At 39.4% G+C, this 19639-nt stretch overlaps 1 protein-coding gene and 2 non-coding genes across 5 annotated transcripts in view; all 3 read left to right on the top strand.

Moving 5' to 3' along the window:
- CCAR1 (cell division cycle and apoptosis regulator 1) overlaps positions 1-17415 on the top strand; it is a 30831-nt gene extending 13416 nt beyond the window's left edge. For all 3 annotated transcript variants that reach the window (XM_066554189.1, XM_066554191.1, XM_066554190.1), the window contains 17 exons: positions 658-790; positions 1079-1240; positions 1714-1939; positions 2930-3043; positions 3882-4048; positions 4791-5001; positions 5806-5889; positions 6541-6726; positions 8580-8771; positions 9687-9920; positions 10266-10377; positions 12064-12146; positions 12595-12741; positions 13162-13282; positions 14780-14965; positions 15245-15450; positions 16049-17415. In XM_066554189.1, the coding sequence (XP_066410286.1) occupies positions 658-790; positions 1079-1240; positions 1714-1939; positions 2930-3043; positions 3882-4048; positions 4791-5001; positions 5806-5889; positions 6541-6726; positions 8580-8771; positions 9687-9920; positions 10266-10377; positions 12064-12146; positions 12595-12741; positions 13162-13282; positions 14780-14965; positions 15245-15450; positions 16049-16108 (2624 nt within the window). In that variant the 3' untranslated portion in view covers positions 16109-17415. The remainder of the gene's footprint in view (positions 1-657; positions 791-1078; positions 1241-1713; positions 1940-2929; positions 3044-3881; positions 4049-4790; positions 5002-5805; positions 5890-6540; positions 6727-8579; positions 8772-9686; positions 9921-10265; positions 10378-12063; positions 12147-12594; positions 12742-13161; positions 13283-14779; positions 14966-15244; positions 15451-16048) is intronic.
- Positions 2330-2393, top strand: LOC136559793 (small nucleolar RNA SNORD98). Its single transcript, XR_010784049.1, has one exon. It is a non-coding gene; the product is annotated as a small nucleolar RNA SNORD98 (small nucleolar RNA).
- Positions 3666-3729, top strand: LOC136559794 (small nucleolar RNA SNORD98). Its single transcript, XR_010784050.1, has one exon. It is a non-coding gene; the product is annotated as a small nucleolar RNA SNORD98 (small nucleolar RNA).
- Positions 17416-19639: the final 2224 nt, after the last annotated feature.

Below are 19639 nucleotides of genomic sequence, written 5' to 3' on the forward strand. Positions count from 1 at the left end.
CTTCAGTCTCACTTATAGTTGCCATATTTTCAAAATCTTTTGCCAGGCAATCAGTGATAATATTAGGATTGGTCTTAACACAGTAAAAGCAAGGGCAGAAGAACCAAAGCAGAATTGTTTTGCATAAATGCTTACTACAATCTAATTAGTCATAGTTGTTCATTGGTGTTTAGTAGCATTTGCTCTACCTAAATCACTTGGTTAAATGCTTCAAAGCAAAGAGATTATGTGCTATGGGATTGATGTAGCAGTATAATATATTGATTTAGGAATCATTTTTCAGGATGCCAGTTATTTTTATGTATGAATAGCCTTAAAATGAGGATTTCAGTTTTCCTTCAGTTCGATGAGTAGGTAGTATATCTGTAATTTAAGTTTTTGAAAAGGCTTAGCTGTTTATTAAGATGAATTCTATGTGCTTGGGTTATGTTAGTAGCTTTTTATCTCAAGAAGATGCTTTTAACCAATTTCACTTGGATAAAGTGTCAGCTTGCCACAGTGAAGAAAAGTTTAGGTGTCTTGAGTTTCTTTGGGGGGCTGTTAATGGCTAAATTTAAAACCAGAAAATGTCCACAATGAAGCAGCTGTAAGCAGCAGTGTTTGCCAAGTGTAGGTGGTTGCCCCTATTCTGTATTGATGCTGTACATTCTGTTCCAGGTGGTTTGCTGCAGCCCCCAGTCCGTCTGGTTTCACAGCCACAGCCAGCTCGAAGACTCGACCCACCATCCAGATTTTCTGGGAGGAATGACCGAGGTGGAGACCCCATGCCAAACCGAAAGGATGACAGGAGGTATGTAGACCAGACTGTGAGCCAAGCATTCCATAAAGAGCTTTCCTCACGCAGAGCTGAGCTGCTTGTCCAGAGTGGGTCAGCAAGAGCCACAAGTGGTGTTACCCTTAGGAATGAGGGAAGAGTCCTTATCTACCTAAAAGTAAGGAGTTGTGTAATCAGTTTCTCCTGTTAAGAGACTGTACTGAAACTTTTTCCCTGTTTTGAGTTGTGTCTGACAGTTGTGCTAGAAATCATTTTGTGTTAGCAGCCTGCTAAAATATTGGTATTCCGTGTGTGTTGTTTCAGTCGGGAGAGAGAGCGGGAGCGGCGCCGGTCGCGGGAGCGATCCCCGCAGAGGAAGCGCTCGCGGGAGCGATCGCCGCGGCGGGACAGGGAGCGCTCCCCGCGCCGCCCGCGCCGCGTCCTGCCCCGCTACACCGTGCAGTTCTCCAAGTTCTCCTTGGACTGGTATGTTCCTGGTGCCACGTGTTTGCCTGCAGTGCCTGTAATCATGGCACAGCTGCTGGGAGCTGTGTCAGCCCACATGTCTATAAGTGATGATCCTGACTCTCCAGCTCTTCCCAGAACCTTTTTTAAACGAATTTTCCCTATTTTCTCCCGTCTTTAAATGTAACATGCAACAAACCCAGGTAGTCAAGAACCTTCTATGGTGAACTTGTTGGAGGTTCTGTGTTACTTTACAGTGCTATTGCAAAATAGCTTTATTGCATTGTTTAGTGAATATTCCCTAACATGCAGACACCTGAATTGGAAGAGTGTTTAGTAGTTATTTTTAAACTTCATCCATGACATTCAAACGTAATATTCTTGAGATTTTATATATCCAGCACCAAATATACAATGGTTGTATTGCCAATTAATATAGCTCTTGAGTTAATAGTTCTTACTTGCTGTATCTTTCCACACTGCCTGTGTTCCAGCCGTAGCTGCGATATGATGGAGCTGAGGAGGCGTTACCAGAACTTGTATATCCCCAGCGACTTCTTTGATGCTCAGTTTACGTGGGTGGATGCTTTCCCTATGTCTAGACCCTTTCAGCTGGGAAACTACTGTAATTTCTATGTAATGCACAGAGAAGTAGATCCTATAGATAAGAACGCTGCTGTCCTCGATCCACCTGATGCTGATCATCTCTACAGTGCTAAGGTTTGTGTGCTTTTCCACTGATACTGCTATTCGTTAGAAAAATTTTTATCAATAGGGTGCAAAAGTGGGTGTAACTGAACTGAAGACATTCTGCAGCCATTTGAGCAAAGTACAGTGTTTTAAATTTTTCAGTAAAAAACTAGTATGTAGAGCTTAAAAATCACAACTGAAATTCAGTCTGTTTTTCTGTTACTAGAGCTGTGCTAAATCTTGTGTTTACAGAGGGCTCTTCCATTGTCTGCACTCAGTTGCAGTGATGTGATTATAGGAAAGAAAGCCAGCTCCTGCAAGGTCTCTGAATGATTTCTTAGGCAATTCATTTTGAGTAGTTAATGGAGTCCTTTTTATTCCTTCAATATGAACTTGATGGAAAATCTTGAAAGCAAGAAGGAGTGATGATGTTTTAAACCTATTCCATTGCTGAAATAATGTGTGGAAAAAAATAACTGAACTCTTTCTGTGCAGTTTGTGTTATTCTGTTTAGTGGTATTTTCTTTCATTATTTCCTGTTCATCTCAATATTTATTGTTTTGTTTGAAGTAGATTGAGATCTGTCTTTAAAAAGTAATACTTCTAACACAGATTGGCAAAATCTCAGACCTATTTTAATGACGGACTTCAAAGGAATCAGGTTTTAGGAAAATGTTTTGATAAAGGAGTCTTCTATATATGGTTACAGCCCTTGATGCAGCATATTTTGATATTCAGATAGAGAGAGACTTAACTTCCTTGCCTTCTGTGTACAAAACCAGTGAAGCCTCTGCTCGAGTATCAGCCATGCTGGTTTTCAGTCTGTTTGTGCAGAGCGAGAGCTGCCTTTCAGAAAGCTGAGCTTCAAAACATAGTCAGTAACTGAGGAGGAGCATCCTGTTTTATCATACACCTGTTTAGGGTGTAGAGCAACCTTGTTAAGTTTTGGTATGTGTGTTTGTGGTGGTTGTTCATCAGCTGTAGTGAGACCTTCACCAGACTGCTGTGACTTGCCCCCAGGTGATGCTGATGGCCAGTCCTAGCATGGAAGACCTCTACCACAAGTCATGTGCTCTGGCTGAGGATCCCCAAGAACTTCGTGATGGATTTCAGCATCCTGCTAGACTTGTAAAGGTAAATATGTTTCCATGCCAGACCCTTTTGGCAATAAAGGTTGGTTATTGAGCTTTGCTGCTTTTGACAGTAAGAGAGGAGCTGGTAGACAGTTGAATAATGACTTCATTTTTCCTCTGAAGAGATCTAGTTTATATGTCAATTCTTTTTCCACTTTATAGGAGCTTCTCATTTACTGCTTTGTTCCACTTAGTTAAACTAAAATAATTAACTTTGTTAGCTGCTTTTTACAAGCATTTAGTGATTTTGTAAGGGCTCAGCTGTGAAGAGAACACAGAGAACTTGAAGCAACAGTTAAGCAGCCATTGTGTTAAGGGAAACTTAACCATTAAACTGAACAAGCTGTAAGTGCTGTGGTGTTTCAGGACAACAGACTTGTTTTCCAGTTAAATTCTAACTTACAGCACACGGGAGTACTTTCATTTATAGGTATGATGCTCTTGTGGTCTCACCTTCTGTAGCTTTTCTTCTTCACTTTTAAGCAGGCACATGTATAAATGTGTGTCAGAGTTAAGGCACCATTTAAGTTACTGTGTGTCTTTTGGGTTAGAAAGCTTTTAATTGCAAAGGGACAAGCCTATACCAGTAAACAACCTTGATGGAAAATCTTGAAAGCAAGAATGAGTGATGATGTTTTAAACCTATTCCATTGCTGAAATAATCTGTGGAAAAAAATAACTGAACTCTTTCTTGACTGATTTTCATTTTCAGATTTCAAAATAATTTCACGGGTTTACTCACGGATTTCAGTGTGTGTGCTATGAAATATTCTTTGCACTTTGGGAAAATGACCTTTTACCCCTAGCAGGGGAACATTCAGAAGACTCTTTTTGTCTAGTTTTTAGTGGGTATGAAAGGCAAAGATGAAGCAATGGCTATTGGAGGACACTGGTCCCCCTCACTGGATGGACCTGATCCAGAAAAGGACCCTTCGGTGCTGATAAAGACGGCAATTCGCTGTTGCAAGGCTCTTACAGGGATTGACTTGAGTGTGTGCACGCAATGGTAAGTACTGCATACTGCCCTGCAGAGCCAAGTACTCTGTAGAAATAAATACTTGTCTGTTACCAGGACTTTAAAAAAAAAACCAAAACAAAAAAGGCTGGAAAAACCCTTTTTTCTTTGTCAACTGCTCTTGGTAGTTCAGGTGAACTACTCAAAGGATGTTCTGTTTGGTAATCAGCTTGATTGGTGCCAACTGTGCTGAATACTGCATTAAGAACTAATTAAAAATTCTGGGTTTATTTTGACATGTTATACTGTAATTTTTTTAATGAATGTGCGTTGAAAATATTTTTCATTTTGTGCATAGCTGGAGAGGATCGTCAAGAGAACTTCATTTCATTATTCTTTTGTTATAAATAAATAGCCGTTTGTTATACAGCCATATTTTCTCTTGATGAGTTTCTGTCCTGCATTAACACTCACTGTGGTTGTACCAATACCAGGAAAGCCTATTGTATGCTAAATTTGAAGTTCTTCAACAACTTCTGTTTGCACATAAAACCTACTTGGGCTAAACAACAAGTTTTATGAAAAGCATTTTGTTGATTCTCCTCCTTTTCAGTCGCGATACCTTTTTACAAGTGTGCCAGAAGAGAAAATATGGCTTCCATAATTTTTTTCTTTAGATAAACTTCAAGGTCTTGCAGCAAAATTTCTTTACTTGATGTGCTACAAGTGATCTAGGCTCTTGAAAAATGTATTGTAGAATTTTTTTTCCAACATGCTTCTTCCCTTGCAACAGGTACCGTTTTGCAGAGATTCGCTACCATCGCCCTGAGGAGACCCACAAGGGGCGTACAGTTCCAGCTCATGTGGAGACAGTGGTTTTATTTTTCCCGGATGTTTGGCATTGCCTTCCCACCCGCTCAGAGTGGGAAACCCTCTCCCGAGGATACAAGCAGCAGCTGGTCGAGAAGCTTCAGGGTGAACGCAAGGAGGCTGATGGAGAACAGGCACTGAACGCTAATCCCTTTTTCTATTTCTGCTTCTCACAGGCACAGGAACACAGGCACAAAATGCACACCACATACTACACTACATACATACACAGGAGGAACATAACTGGTAACAATGACTGGTAAACCAGCTTTCAGCAGTGTAGTGAATGTTGCTTTTTATTTTTATTTCAGCTAGTTCACTAACTTTAAATGTGTATGCTGAGATCACAAACGGAATTAAATTGTGCTTACGATGCGCAGACATTTTTATCGTAGACGTAGTTGCTGGAATCTGGGACCAGTTGTTGAGTGAGATTCAGTTTATGAATAGCTGTCTTCAAACATTTTGCCATTTTCTGAAATTTCTAAATTCTCTCTTGTGGCCAGTTCTAATTGTGATATTTGAAATTGAACAAACATTAGTCCGAAACATCTGAATTTCAGGCCATGTGGCTGATCAGCATCTTGGAATAAGGGAAGGTCTGACTGAACAAAGAGTAATTTGGGGGATTTAAAATGTGGGGGAAGATCACCCGCTGTGTGGTTACTGGAGACCAGCAGTGTCTGTGTAACCCCAATATCCTTTGTGGTGTTGCTTATCACCCTTTTGTGTTCCACAGATCTGGCTTGTATTGGCTGAGTGGCACTGTGATCATTTATAAAGTGGTAGAATGTGTGTGTGAACTTGTCTAAATAATAACTTTAGGAGAAGACTATCTGAAACAGTTGTGACCTTGCACAGATCAGCAACAGAATTTAAAAAATAACTGAAATGCTTTCAAGCTTTCTGAATGATAATTTTGAAATTTTATTTGTCAGGATGAAGAGGAAAAGGATGATGGGGAAGCTAAAGAGATCTCTACGCCTACACACTGGTCTAAACTGGATCCAAAAACAATGAAGGTAACAAACACTTCTGAAAATTTGTACTTTTTCACTTTTAAGACATGACCTGAAATGCAGCAGTTTGTTCCCTTAACTGAGCAAGAAACTTCAGTAGTGTTTTGCTGAATTTATAGGTACCAGAGGTGGTATCACAGTATGCAGGGGTGACTCCTGGTTGTAGAAAGTGAATGCAGCTAATTAAATCTATTCTGAACTTTGTACAATTAAAGGACATCATTTATGATACATGAACTGGAAAACAAGAGTTCTGCTGTAATCTACCAGATTGGTATTTACATTAAGAAATGTGGGGTCTAAAATACTTACAAAATTGTACATTTTTGTACAATTACTGCCTTTTTTAACTCTGTCAGGAGACATAATAAAAACTTTCCTCAAAGGCAGTAGTAATAATAAACTATTTTACTTTAACAGAATCCTTTCCCTGCCTCTGTGAGAAGTTCCTCAGAAAGAAGTGTTTTGTGGAAAACATCAATTTAAATGCAATAGGTTTTTTTTTTTTATCAGTAACTATTAGTGTTTTTCAGCACAAGTTTAAAGAGTACAGTTGACTTTTCAGTGCTGTTGATTTTTACCTCACTTTCTCTACTAATCCAGTGTTTTGTGATGTCACTGCTTGATGCCACTGACAGAGCTTTTATTTACCAGGTGAATGACCTTCGCAAAGAATTAGAAAGTCGAACCCTTAGCTCCAAGGGACTGAAATCTCAGCTGATAGCTCGACTGACAAAGCAGCTGAAAGTAGAGGAACAAAAAGAGGAGCAAAAGGAGCTGGAGAAGTCTGAGAAAGAAGAGGAAGAGGAGGAGGATAGGAAATCTGAAGATGATAAAGAGGTTAGGATTTGGACATGGTTTAAGTCCTAAGTATATATGAAATATATGAAATATTTATATAAATATGTATAAGCACAAAAATAGAGGCATATGCTTAATTCTGCTGGCATTTTGTTGTTCTCAGGTGACTGTGCTGGGAACTCTTGCTGTGCCTTGAGCTGCTGAATTGGGAAGAACTCTTGGCTAGTTTGAATTACTTTGTGTCAGCCAAATCAGCTCAAATGTGCCACTGCACTAAGGGTGTCTGAATTAATGTTTGACCTTAAATCTAAGGAAAAATAAATCCAACCCTCCTGAGAAAAGTCATGCTCAAGATGAGTGAACACACTTTACAACACCTTAACTCCTTAAACCTACATGAAAAGCAATTACTTAGTTCTGTTAGCCTCTGTGTCTCACAGTCCAGCTTCTTCACGTGGCTGATGGTTTGCTTGGGTTTGTTTTCCCTTATTACAAAGCTTTAGTCTTTGCTTTTGGATGCTTGCTGTGTATTAGAGTTTCTCAGTTTTGTGGTTTGTAGTTGCAGTGCCTAGTCTGGTTTGCTGCTTCACAAAAATTGACAAAATCTGTGCAGTAAGGCCAAAGCTCAACCATAGAAAAGGGGCAGAAATGTCTGGAAAATCCTTGTGCTTTAGTTGCTTTTAAACCTGCCTTTTTGTATCTTACCTGCTAACCTGTATGGGGTGATTGGAAGTTTGATATTTTTATACATCTCTCTAAACCTTGTTGAGGGAGGAAAGGCCATGTGCTTGCTAATTCTGTCAGCTGCTGCTGCCTTTTCCCACAGCTTGGATGGGGTTCAGCTAGCTTGGATTTCTTGCCACAGCTTTCTTTAGGATTGGAGGGGGAGCTGTGAGTGTGCTGGCTTTTTATGAAGCACAAGCTCTGCCTTGACTTCCTCTGTAGTCAGGAGACTTCAGGATTTGTCTCTTGGCAGTCAGAAAGATGGTGGCATTTTACATTTCGTAACCCTTAGTTTCATTTGCATCAGGTATATCCGTAGAGATTGCATTTCCATAATCAAGAGTTAGATAAAATTGTCACCTGGTAACTGTTAGAGCTGTGTTGGGTGTCTTTGGAGAGGTGAGCTATGAAACATTTCTCTTCCTTTGTAAGGAATAAACAGCTCGCTGTGCTGTACAGCTGTGTGTTCCTTCCAGCAGCTTAGGCTTTCCTTTGCTCTGGGAAGCACTGAGTCCCAAAAACTCATGTAGAGGCTGAAACTTCAGCTTTGGAGTGTGATGTTTGTGAGGTTTCCAGGATGAGGTGAGAGATGAGGAATCTGACTCGGTGTTCTCAGAAGACTGATTTATTATTTTTATGATATTATATTGTATTATATTATACTATATTATATTAGTCTATTGTATAGTATAATATATATACTATATAATAGTATAGTATAATGTTATATATTATACTATATAATATGTGGTATAGTATAATAGAGTATACTCTACTATATTATATCTACTATATTTTATACAATATTATAGAATGCTATAATAAAACTATACTAAAGGAAAAGAAAGATACAGACAGAAGGTTTAACAAGAATGATAATGAGAAACTCGTGACTGACTCCTCAGAGTCTGACACAGTTGATGGTGATTGGTCATTAGGTAAAAACAATTCACATGGAACCAATCAAAGATGCACCTGTTGGATAAACAATCTCCAACCACATTCCAAAGCAGCCAAACAAAGGAGAAGCAATCAGATAATGATTGTTTTCATTCTTCTCTGAGGCTTCTCAGCTTCCCAGGAGAAGAAATCCTGGCAAAGGGATTTTTCCAGAAAACACCCCAGTGACGTTGGAGTTTGCTCCACGCTGGTTTTGTGTCCCTTTGCAGGAGGAGGAGAGGAAGCGTCAGGAGGAGCTGGAGCGGCAGCGGCGGGAGCGGCGCTACATCCTGCCCGACGAGCCGGCCATCATCGTGCACCCCAACTGGGCGGCCAAGAGCGGCAAGTTCGACTGCAGCATCATGTCCCTGAGCGTGCTGCTGGACTACAGGCTGGAGGACAACAAAGAGCATTCCTTCGAGGTAACACACGCCCAGCTCTTCTGGTTTCTCTCTAATTGTCCTGTGAAGGTTCCTGAATTGCTGAGCCTTTGGTACATGTTACTGTAGTTACCATGCACTCACTGCGTGCTATCCAGAGGAACACACAGGTTTTCAGATACTGAGTGGAATCTGTAAAGTTGTGTAAGGATTCCATGTTCAAAGCAGATAGTAAGAAATCTGACACTTCATATAGTTCTGATATGGTGGAAGTTGCTAAAATTGCACCTTCTCGGGGTCTGGTTCAGGATGACCCCAAGATGTGTTAGAGAGTCTCTTTTCCCAGCCTGGCAACCAAAGGATTCTTCTCTTCTGCTTTTTAAGGTTGTTTATTTTCTGTTATCTATAACATGCTTTCTCCAACCCCCCAAGGTCTGGCAGGTTGGGTTGTGGCACACTGACACTTTCAGTGCAGTGTTATCTTTTTCTACTGAAAACTACATGTACTTTATTTACAATAATTTCCCAGTACCTATCACCTATGTTAGACAGTGTGTTCCTACTCTAAACCTATCCAAAAGTGCCACCATCACCAGAAGATGGAGGCTAGGAAGGAGAAAGAAGGACAAGGCATGCTCAAATTCCTCCATCTTGGGACCCCGATCTCCCATTCTAAAAACCCCAAAATTCTACTTTTCACCCTGTGACAAACTATTATTCTACTTAAACTTTCATGGTTTACAGATCCTCATATAAGACTGGTAATTGTTTCCATGGGTCAAAATCAAAGGCACAGGGGTCTTGGGCTCTGAGCCCCCTGGCAGGGGCTCGAGCCATCCAGGACAGCCAGAGGGATCTCCTGGGTTCTGACAGCACCTCACAGCTATTTTATCATAGTTATGTAAGTTTTTAATACATGTTTTAAAACTTTTTGTCACTTTTCTTCTTTATGTGCAGGTATCGTTGTTTGCAGAACTCTTCAATGAAATGCTTCAGAGAGATTTTGGTGTCAGAATTTACAAAGCACTGATTTCTCTCCCAGAGAGAGAGGACAAAAAGGACAAAAAAAGCAAAAAAGATGAGAGAAAAGAAAAGAAAGAAGAAAAAGATGATGAAACAGATGATCCAAAACCTAAAAGAAGAAAATCTGGAGACGATAAAGATAAAAAAGAAGAGAGAGATGAAAAGAAGGTCTGCAGTTAGTTCATATGCAGTCTAGCCTGTCTGGATCAATATTCAAGTGTTTCTATTTCTATTTTACATTACTGCTTTCAGAAACTCAGCTCTTGTAATGTTAGTTCATTGATTTGACTTTTTGATCTATTTAAATATGCTTGAATTTTATTCAGTAATTGAAAATTTTTACAGGTGCATTGGGAGTATTTTAACATTCAGCTGTATCATATAAATTTGTATTTGTCTTCTTAGATGACTCATGTATGTATGTATTGTAGGCAAATTTTGACTGGCAGTAAGGGTTTTATTTTGCTGGGTTCTGATTCTGACTAGATAAATATTTAGGAATTTTTGTTACAGAGGGAAGATAAAAGGAAAGATGATTCTAAAGAAGAAGAAGAAACGGAAGAGGACAATAATCAAGAAGAGTACGATCCAATGGAGGCAGAAGAGGCTGAAGATGAAGATGAAGGTATCTTGGACTATGACTTCTGTGACCTTTAACCAATTTTTTTATCATCGCTGATTGTGTTCTTTCAAGCTGGAGAACACACTGGAACTAAACAATTGAAAATTGCATTATTAAACTGATGTTATTCTAGGAGTTTTGACCAGTTGTATGTCAGATGGAAGTTCCTTTAGCCAGGCCCTGTATGAACATGGTGAATGTGAACTAGCTCCAAGTAAGGCCTGCATGTAGAAGTGGTTTTATGTTTTTCAGAATGCAGACCACTCGCAACTCCCACTGAAGTCAGTAGGAGATGTGAGTATTCAGCACCTCTGAAAAACCAAGCCACTTTTACGTGCCTGACTTCCTACTCCTCAGTTCTGGAATGCCATCTTGGCTTTAGCTAGGACACAGTGCAGTGTGGGTGCTCTGCAGCCCATGTTACAAGAGGTTGTTTTTTGTCTGGGCAGAGCTGTGTTAGCCTGAAGAAACAGGGGAAGGGTCTGGAGGACCCTGCAGGCAAGGGCAGCAGCTCTTCCCCTGCTCAGGGCTTCAGGAAGGTGTAAAACATCCTGTGTGCTTTTCTGGTTTGCACTTTGGGGCAGTTGCCTTTCTGTGGAGAGGTTTTTCTGGACATGTGGATGTGAGCTGTGTGGATACTGCAGTCCCAGCATTTTCAGTTGTATTTTTGGCAGAGTACTGCACCAGCCTTGAAAAGCTGATGCTAATCTGTGGTTTCCAGAATAAATCCTATTTGCTTATAATTTACCTGTAAGAGTGGCCTGGGCTTTCTGTTGTGTACAAGTGCTCTGCTGCTTCCCAGAATCTGTCCTTGTGCCATTCCCAGTCAAGAGTTGCTGAGAAAACCCAACAAGCCATGGAGGTGCAGGAGAAAGCAATTGGTTCTCAGAAAAGGGCTGCTAAAATTAACCAGGTGTTGTAATGCATGGTTTTTCCCAAGTTTTCCTCACAAGGAAGGTGAGCTTAAAGCTGAACTTGGCACATGATTCTCTGAGCCAAGACTTGCAGGGGAGGTGCAGAGCTGCATGCCATAATCCATCCCAGCAGCTGCCTCATCCCTTTCTCTCTTTCAGTCTAGTTTTACTGTACTGCCTGCCTTTAGATAAAAAACCTGCCATTTGTAGTTGACATCTACTAAGTGATGTGATCTGTAACTTCTTGGAGAATCTAAGTCATAGGAAGAGTAATCTCTCACTCAACATGAGTATAAGCACATGGTTTTAATTACATAGTGTATATGGGTTTTATTGTATGAAATATTTGAGAGTAAATAATACTGAATTGGAATAGGAATAACCATAACTGAGTGCAGACCCTGCCAAGCCTCATTAGGGAGAATTGGGGTAATTTCTGGCGCACCACTGAAATAGATGGAGATGTTGGCAGCACTCATCTTGGCCTAGTTAGCATTTGTTTCAGCTCTTCTGTCCTGTGTGTGAAACAAACACAGGGGAAAAATTATAAATGGCTTATGTTAAAAAAGCCATTTAATGGCTTTTTTAAATAAGACTAGAGAAAAATCAGAGTTTAACAGGGCTCACTTCAAGGCATTTTTTAAAATTATTTTTCAGGGAAGTGTATTGCAGATGTTTGGGGGTTTATGTGGACTTTTATAGAGGCAACATGTACTCTGTAATGGTTATGTAATGGTTTGCTGTGGGTATGTTGAATTTTCTTTCTGTTTTGCAGATCGGGACGAAGAGGAAATGAACAAACGGGAGGACAGAAAAGAGGGAAATAAACATTGCAAAGAGAGGGCATCCAAAGATAAAGTAATTAACACCTTCCTTAACGACTGCACAGACCTTGTTAGAGGTGTCCTAGTTACAGCTTAGCTTTATTTTTATTGCAAGACCTGTTTTCCCTTTGAAAACAGCTGTTAAGTAAATGATTGAGGGCAGAGGGGACGTTTCCTATTTTATAATTAGATGAATTCTATGACCATTTTTACATACTAGCATGAACAAAAGGAGATTGTCTACCAGCTATTAACATCCATTGTGATGTATTTCTTCTAAATACTAAAAGATTCCTTTTCATATAGAGCTTAAATTAGTCTTAAATAATGTGATCTAAGTAGGGAATTGATAGTAATATTAATTAGTTGACTTCAAGTAACAGTAAAATAAACAGAGAAAAAACTTTTGTTAAGTCAGAAGTTGGTATATTTTTGGAATGATATTTTAATTCCCTAATGTTCCTGTAATCAATTTTCTCTAGGAGAAAGACAAGACCCAGATGGTAACTGTTAACAGGGATCTCCTGATGGCTTTTGTTTACTTTGATCAAAGTCATTGTGGATACCTGCTGGAGAAGGACATGGAGGAGATCCTGTACACTCTTGGGCTTCACCTGTCACGTGCTCAGGTTTTGTATCCTACTAAAACACTTTCCAAATGTTACAGGACTGCTTGAAGTGGGATAAATGTAATTTAGCTTCTACAGGCTTTGCTTGCATACCTGATCTCTTACTTTTATGCAGCTACTTCATATTTACAATGAAATAAGAGTTTAATCTTTTGTAAATTGACTGGGAGTGAAAAGGTGAAGTTTGCAGCTTATAATATGCCCATACTGTATATGTAGCTTTTGTCTCTAAATTGTATTTCTTCTTTTCTTATTTTTATTCTTATTATTTCTTATTTTTGCATTTTCAGCCCCAGTGTGTTAAAATTCAAAAAGCTGTGCAATTTCTTTTTAAGTTTTCCAAGCTAAACCATTCTTGTTTAGGTAACAGGATGTCTGGGTATTAAATAATTATTAATTATTTCTTTCCATGTGTTGTAGGTCAAGAAGCTGCTCAATAAAGTAGTGCTTCGAGAATCTTGCTTTTACAGAAGACTAACTGACACTTCTAAAGATGAGGAAAACCAAGAGGAGTCTGAAGAGCTACAGGAAGATATGCTAGGTGGTATTTTTTTTTTCCCCCACAAACTTCCAGAGAGTTATTTCTGTGTGATAATGAGAGTTCTGAGGTACTTGATTTCTTGTAGAAACTAATTGAGCCAGTTTGGAAAAGTAAATCCTTGGCAGTTCAAAAGTAACAGGATTTTTTGTGCTTCCAGCACGTAATGTTGCAACTCTAGGATAAATCTTTATATTGTGGAACAGAAAAGAGGACAGAGGTTAATGTTAATATTTATGAACGTTGTTAATGGTAATTGTTAATGTTCAGTACTGATGAGCGTTGTCAATGTTCATCAATGTTCAAAAGCAACAGGGTTTTTGGTGCTTCCAACACATAATATTCAACCCTAGGATAAATCTTAATGTCTTGGAACAGGAAAGAGGACAGGGGTTAATGTTCAGTATTGATGAACATCATTCCTTGTTGTTAGTTTTGAAGTCAGGAGGCTCAGAGCTGCAGGTAGTGGAATGGAGCCTGAGTTTTGAAGACAGATTCCTGCAGGAAAGAGGCATAGAATGATGTCTTGAAAGAGAACACTGCTTTTTGGCAGGGGGGAGAACTGGGGTCAGGAGAAGGAGAGAAGTGTGAGGGATAGACCAGCAACCTTGGGTCTGTATTTGTTCTCCTGAGAAGTGTCTGGGGTTGGTCTCTAGGATGATGTTGTGGTTATTGAGGATAGAGCAGCAGCCTTGGGTCTCTGTTTATTCTCCTGAGCAGTGTCCGAGGCTGGTCTCTGGAATGACCCTGTGGTTATTCAGGATAGAGCAGCAGTATCTGAGGCTGGTCTCTGGGATGCTGTGGTTATTCAGGATAGAGCAGCACTGAGGGGTCTGAGTTTGCTCTCTGGACTGACTCTGTGGTTATTCAGGGTAGAGCAGCACTGAGGGGTATCTGGGTTTGCTCTCTGCACTGACTCTGGTTATTCAGGATAGAGCAGCAGTATCTGAGGCTGGTCTCTGGGAGGCTGTGTTTATTCAGGATAGAGCAGCACTGAGGTGTCTCAGTTTGCTCTCTGCACTGACTCTGGTTATTCAGGATAGAGCAGCAGTATCTGAGGCTATTCAGGGTGGAGCAGCACTGAGGTGTCTCCGTTTGCTCTCTGCACTGACTCTGGTTATTCAGGATAGAGCAGCAGTATCTGAGGCTATTCAGGGTAGAGTAGCACTGAGGTGTCTCCGTTTGCTCTCTGCACTGACTCTGGTTATTCAGGATAGAGCAGCAGTATCTGAGGCTGGTCTCTGGGAGGCTGTGTTTATTCAGGATAGAGCAGCACTGAGGGGTCTGAGTTTGCTCTCTGCACTGACTCTGGTTATTCAGGATAGAGCAGCAGTATCTGAGGCTATTCAGGGTAGAGCAGCACTGAGGGGTCTGAGTTTGCTCTCTGCACTGACTCTGGTTATTCAGGATAGAGCAGCAGTATCTGAGGCTATTCAGGGTGGAGCAGCACTGAGGTGTCTCCGTTTGCTCTCTGCACTGACTGTGCCTGTCCCCCTGCAGGGAACCGTTTGCTGCTGCCATCACCCACGGTGAAGCAGGAGTGCAAGGCTGTGGAGGAGAACGTGGGGCTCATCGTGTACAACGGGGCCATGGTGGATGTGGGCAGCCTCCTGCAGAAGCTGGAGAAGAGCGAAAGGGTGCGGGCAGAGATTGAGCAAAAGCTGCAGCTACTGGAAGAAAAAACAGGTGGGGTGTTACTTGGAAGGCAGCTTACAGGGGTGCATGGCACTGAGACTTCTTCAGTAGAGAAATCAATTTGGGTAATATTTGTGCTCTAAATTCTACTCAATTTGAATGCAAGACTTTAAATGTGGTCAGAATTAAGTATTATCAAATGGTAATTCAGTGTAGTTTTTAATGTTCTTTAAAAATTAGTATTATGTTGTTGTACACAAATAGAATATCAAGGTGCAAAGTACACAGCATTGGAAGTGACTTGATGTTTTCATGTCTTCCCTTCCTAAGATGAGGATGAGAAAACTATACTGCAACTGGAGAATTCTAACAAAAGTCTGTCTGCGGAGCTGAAAGAAGTAAAAAAGGACCTTGGCCAGCTGCAAGAAAATTTGAAGACCTCAGATGATAAAAAATTGCAATTTGAGGGTCAGCTGAATAAGACAATCAAAAATTTAGCTACTGTTATGGATGAAATACAGAGTGTTCTCAAACAGGTAAGAATTGTTTAATTTCATTTTTTTATTATTGCAGACAAACTTCTGTAGACTAATTATTGAAACAAACACTTCAATATAAAAACAATTTTGACTTGAATTCAAGGCAGGAGTATCTTAACATATATAGAGAAGAAGCTTAATGATTGAATATTTAAAGGTAACAAATTAAATGTGCTTTTTCTTAACCTGCAACACATGTTCCTGACTTCAGTGTTTTTAAAAAGGTATAAATATTCATGTAGATCTCAAACTATCTGAATGTTTTCCTGTCCTGATCTTGTCCATCTCCATCAGTCCAAATCTGCTCCTCTGTTTGACTGGTCAAGAGTACTTTTACAAGGCAGAATTCAACTTTTTCAGTATGTGAGAGTATCTCAGTAAAATGAGTTTTAAGCAAAACCCAGAAGCTCCAGAGCATTTCTACCCCTCAGTTTTTCAGGAAGATCCTGGAATTGGTTATAATTAACAGTTCACATAGTATCTTAAAGATACAAACAGTGTCTCATAAAGCTCATAAAGTATCTGCTGCTTTACAGTTTGCATGAGAAATGTAGATTCTACAATTCCTCTCATCCTCTCCCTTTTCCTTTTGAAGGAGGTTGTGAAGAACGAAGATAAAGATCAGAAATCCAAAGAAAACGGAGCAAACGTATGATAAAGTGCTGCTGTTTAGAAGAATGGTGTTACATAATGTAATATAAATCATGATACCAGAATGTATGGGAAGTGATGCATGTTTGATTTTAGTAGTATAAATATCTTAGTTCCAAAAGATGTATAAAGTTTTATGAATGTGTCTGCTCCAGAGGATTGCTTGTAATTCTTAGCATTCAAGTTGAGACACTCCTCGAGTGAAAATAATTTTGCATTGCGAAAAGTTTTAGGATGAACTTTGTTATAGTTTTAGCCCTAATAAAGTTCATCAAGGTAACAAACAGTAGCAAGTATTTAATTACCAAATGTTTTTCATTGAAGTCTAGTGAAATCAAATTTTTCATTATTTATAGACTTGCCATTTTTCGGTTTTTGTCTTTATTTCGGTCTAATTAGTCTTTTTAAATTCAAATATAAATCACAAAGTAGCATGCTGCTTAATTTTACAAGTAAAGTTTTTTTTAAAAAACAGCTTCTTGGATTTTTTTTTTTGGTTTTCACTTGTCAAAACTTTTTTTCCCTTCCAAATATACCTTTCTTTCCCAAAGCTGCTTGTATTAAAGCCTTGTAATATACAGCAGTTTGGATGAGTTAAGAAAGCAATAGAAACCTACCAAAATACTGGTAGAGTTGTGAGATTTATATGAAAATACATGGGCCTAGTTTAAATGTGTTTCATTTGTGTTCACTAAATTGTTCTTACCTTTGGATTAATGTTTATACTCCTTTTGAATAACAAGTGCAGTATATTAGGATGTACAGTTGGATATCAGGCCAGCAGATGTCAGAATAATGCCTTACCTGGAGAAAACCTGCCAGTGTCAACTGCCTTGGCTTCAATTTGGACTGCCAAAGTGGGTAATTACTGCTAAGACTCCAGTCCAACCAAAAAATGGATCCACCAGTACCTGTACTGCATATTGTAATTACAAAGGAGCAGGACACAGCTTGCTTTGTTGAGAGGGGTAAGGTGGCCTTTCTTTGTGTTCACAAATCACTAGAGATGGAAACTCACAGGTTCATGTGACCTCCTTGGCAAAGGCAACTCACTCAAAGAATGTGAAATATCAACAGTTGTATTTTGGTGCAACTTTCAGGAAAATTAAGGGGTTTGAAAGTTGGGACAGAAGTGTTTTCTTACAGAAATGGTTAATTTTAGCAGATGTTTTCTTTTTTAGCCTAGATGTCCTAGGTAACTAAATACCTGTTAGGAAAGTCCAAGTGCCATAATATGTATGAATAACCTACATGGAAACTCATGTAGCTTTAATGAGATACACATTAAAATGCCTGAATTTATGTTCAAAAGAGTCTAAGCTGGTGCTTTTATCACTTAGCTTTCTTGGCTCTTTTGGAGCTAGACAAGTGAAATACCTTTCATTCAAGTAACATGCATAAGCTTCCCCCTCATTCATCTCCTTTGAGTCATTGTATAATACCTGAGCTGTTCACAGTCAAGCAGGAAATATTATAAAAACACTAATTGTATATAAGTCCACAGAAAACACATGCTTTAAAAATTAGGAGATAACATCTCAAAATGATTGAATGAGGATGGTGATCAATTTATCTTATGGAAAGCATTATCTGTGGTGTACAGATGATGTTAAATTCTTTTGTAATCAAATTCTATTTTTCACCTTTACCTTTGTACAGATTGTTGACAGCATGTTTAATTTTTGACGTTGAGCACCATTTGTGTAAATGGACTTGAAAGAATTGCATCTGAAATACTTTGTTCCTGAATTTCAGCAGTACGTGTGAACATACAAGAAAATGAGTCTAGAATTTAAGATAAAAACATTTTAGGCACACTGAAACATCTGAAATATTTTGCTTGGGTATTTTTACCTTAAACTGCTGAGCTGAAAGCAGTTTTAGAACAAGCAGGACTCCTCATCTCATTCTTCAGTGAGAGGCCCTGTGAGACAGTTGCTAGATTGATACAGATTTTTACAATATCTAAGAAAAAGAGTATTTGTTAGAATGACTGTAATCTTTATATTGATTTGATGTAATAGTGTTTCAGATACTATGTACAGTCTGCATTTATGTTGGAAAGGAAATGAAATGGGTAAAGAATAACAGAAAAACAACCAAGGAAAAGTTTTACAACCTACACAGAGCTTGACCAATCTCCTGAAGCACAAATAATCTGAGGGAGAACAGGCACCTCTCACAGACTGTGTGACCTTCTGGGCCAAACAGCACAAAGTTCTGGATATGACCCACACTGATGCTGTGTACTAGCTAAAGCTTCTTAGTGTTATTCCCAGAAACAGAACTGATTCTAAGGAAAATTGAATAGAGTATCAGTAATGGAGGTTTGGAGAATCAGTCTTTTGTCTGTTTTGATTTATGAACAAAGTTTTTGTATTTCATGTCCACGTTTCCCACCTTAGAGTCTTTGTATTCTGAGTTGTTTGTTATGTCCCAATTACTGGCAGGAGGCTGCTGAAGGTGAGCCTTGGCATCCCACTTGTTTGGACTCCTTGAATCATCACAGATGCTCTATAGGAAGTAGTAAATCTTGGACTGCTTTGTTCTGTAGAGAAAGCCCTACTACAGCAGGCCCATCAATGGAATCTGATCTCTGTTTATGGATTTATTTCCCTCCCTTTGCTATTTTGTCTAATGAGGGCAAATGAATGAGTTTAACCCTTCCAAAATGACATTGAGCCCCATGAATGTCTGTGAGTGAGGCTGGGAAGAGAGATCCAAGTGCCACGTGCATGCAGGCTGACCTAGGATAACACAGTCTCGAACATTATAAAGCCTAGTCCTGTAACATAACTTCATTTTCAGTGTTCAGCTGCTTTGAGAGAGAGGAGTGGCTTCCATCCCTCTTTCTGCTGAGTAATATGCTGTGTGAATATGTTTGGACTTCTGTAACAGTTAACTTTCACTGATAATTTTGTCAGGAATGTGCACAAAATGTGTTTTTTCTCTTGCTTTCCTGTACTGTTTGTGTACCCAGGTCAGGTTCTTACCTTGAAGGCGTTTGTTCAGTGCAGTTTATATTTTAAAATATAAAAGATAAAAGAATTCCTTTTGAGTGACTGAGTCTTCCAGCCAGCAATAGATTGCAAAATGTGTAGGTAGCACAGTCACTGCACTTACACTGGTATCTTCCAGAGAGAAGTGGGTCAAGCAGAAGTTCAGCTGGGACTGCATCTTGCCATGGAGTGTGACAGTAAAGATGCCAGAAATAATGGATACTTTCACTCAGCCATCAGAACTGCCTCCAACAAGTGCTCCTCCAAAAAGCTTTTATGTTTCTGCCTCCTGGGTCTCACTGATACATTGCACAAAAGTTGTTGTAGTAAAAAGCTCTAATAACAAAATGCATTGCTTTCAAGTAAAACCAATTTCCCTTATTTTTTCATCCTCTGTATAATCCACAGCACCACCATACAGAGTGTAAAGCAGAGCTTTGGGACACCAAATCTCACCTGACATTGTGTGTCTGGTAGCATAATTGTGTTTCAGAATGTTGCTTTTGAATTTCTAGGCATTTAATGCCTGAACTTGT

Source organism: Molothrus aeneus, chromosome 8 (assembly GCF_037042795.1).
Source record: "Molothrus aeneus isolate 106 chromosome 8, BPBGC_Maene_1.0, whole genome shotgun sequence".
Taxonomy (NCBI): Eukaryota; Metazoa; Chordata; class Aves; order Passeriformes; family Icteridae; genus Molothrus; species Molothrus aeneus.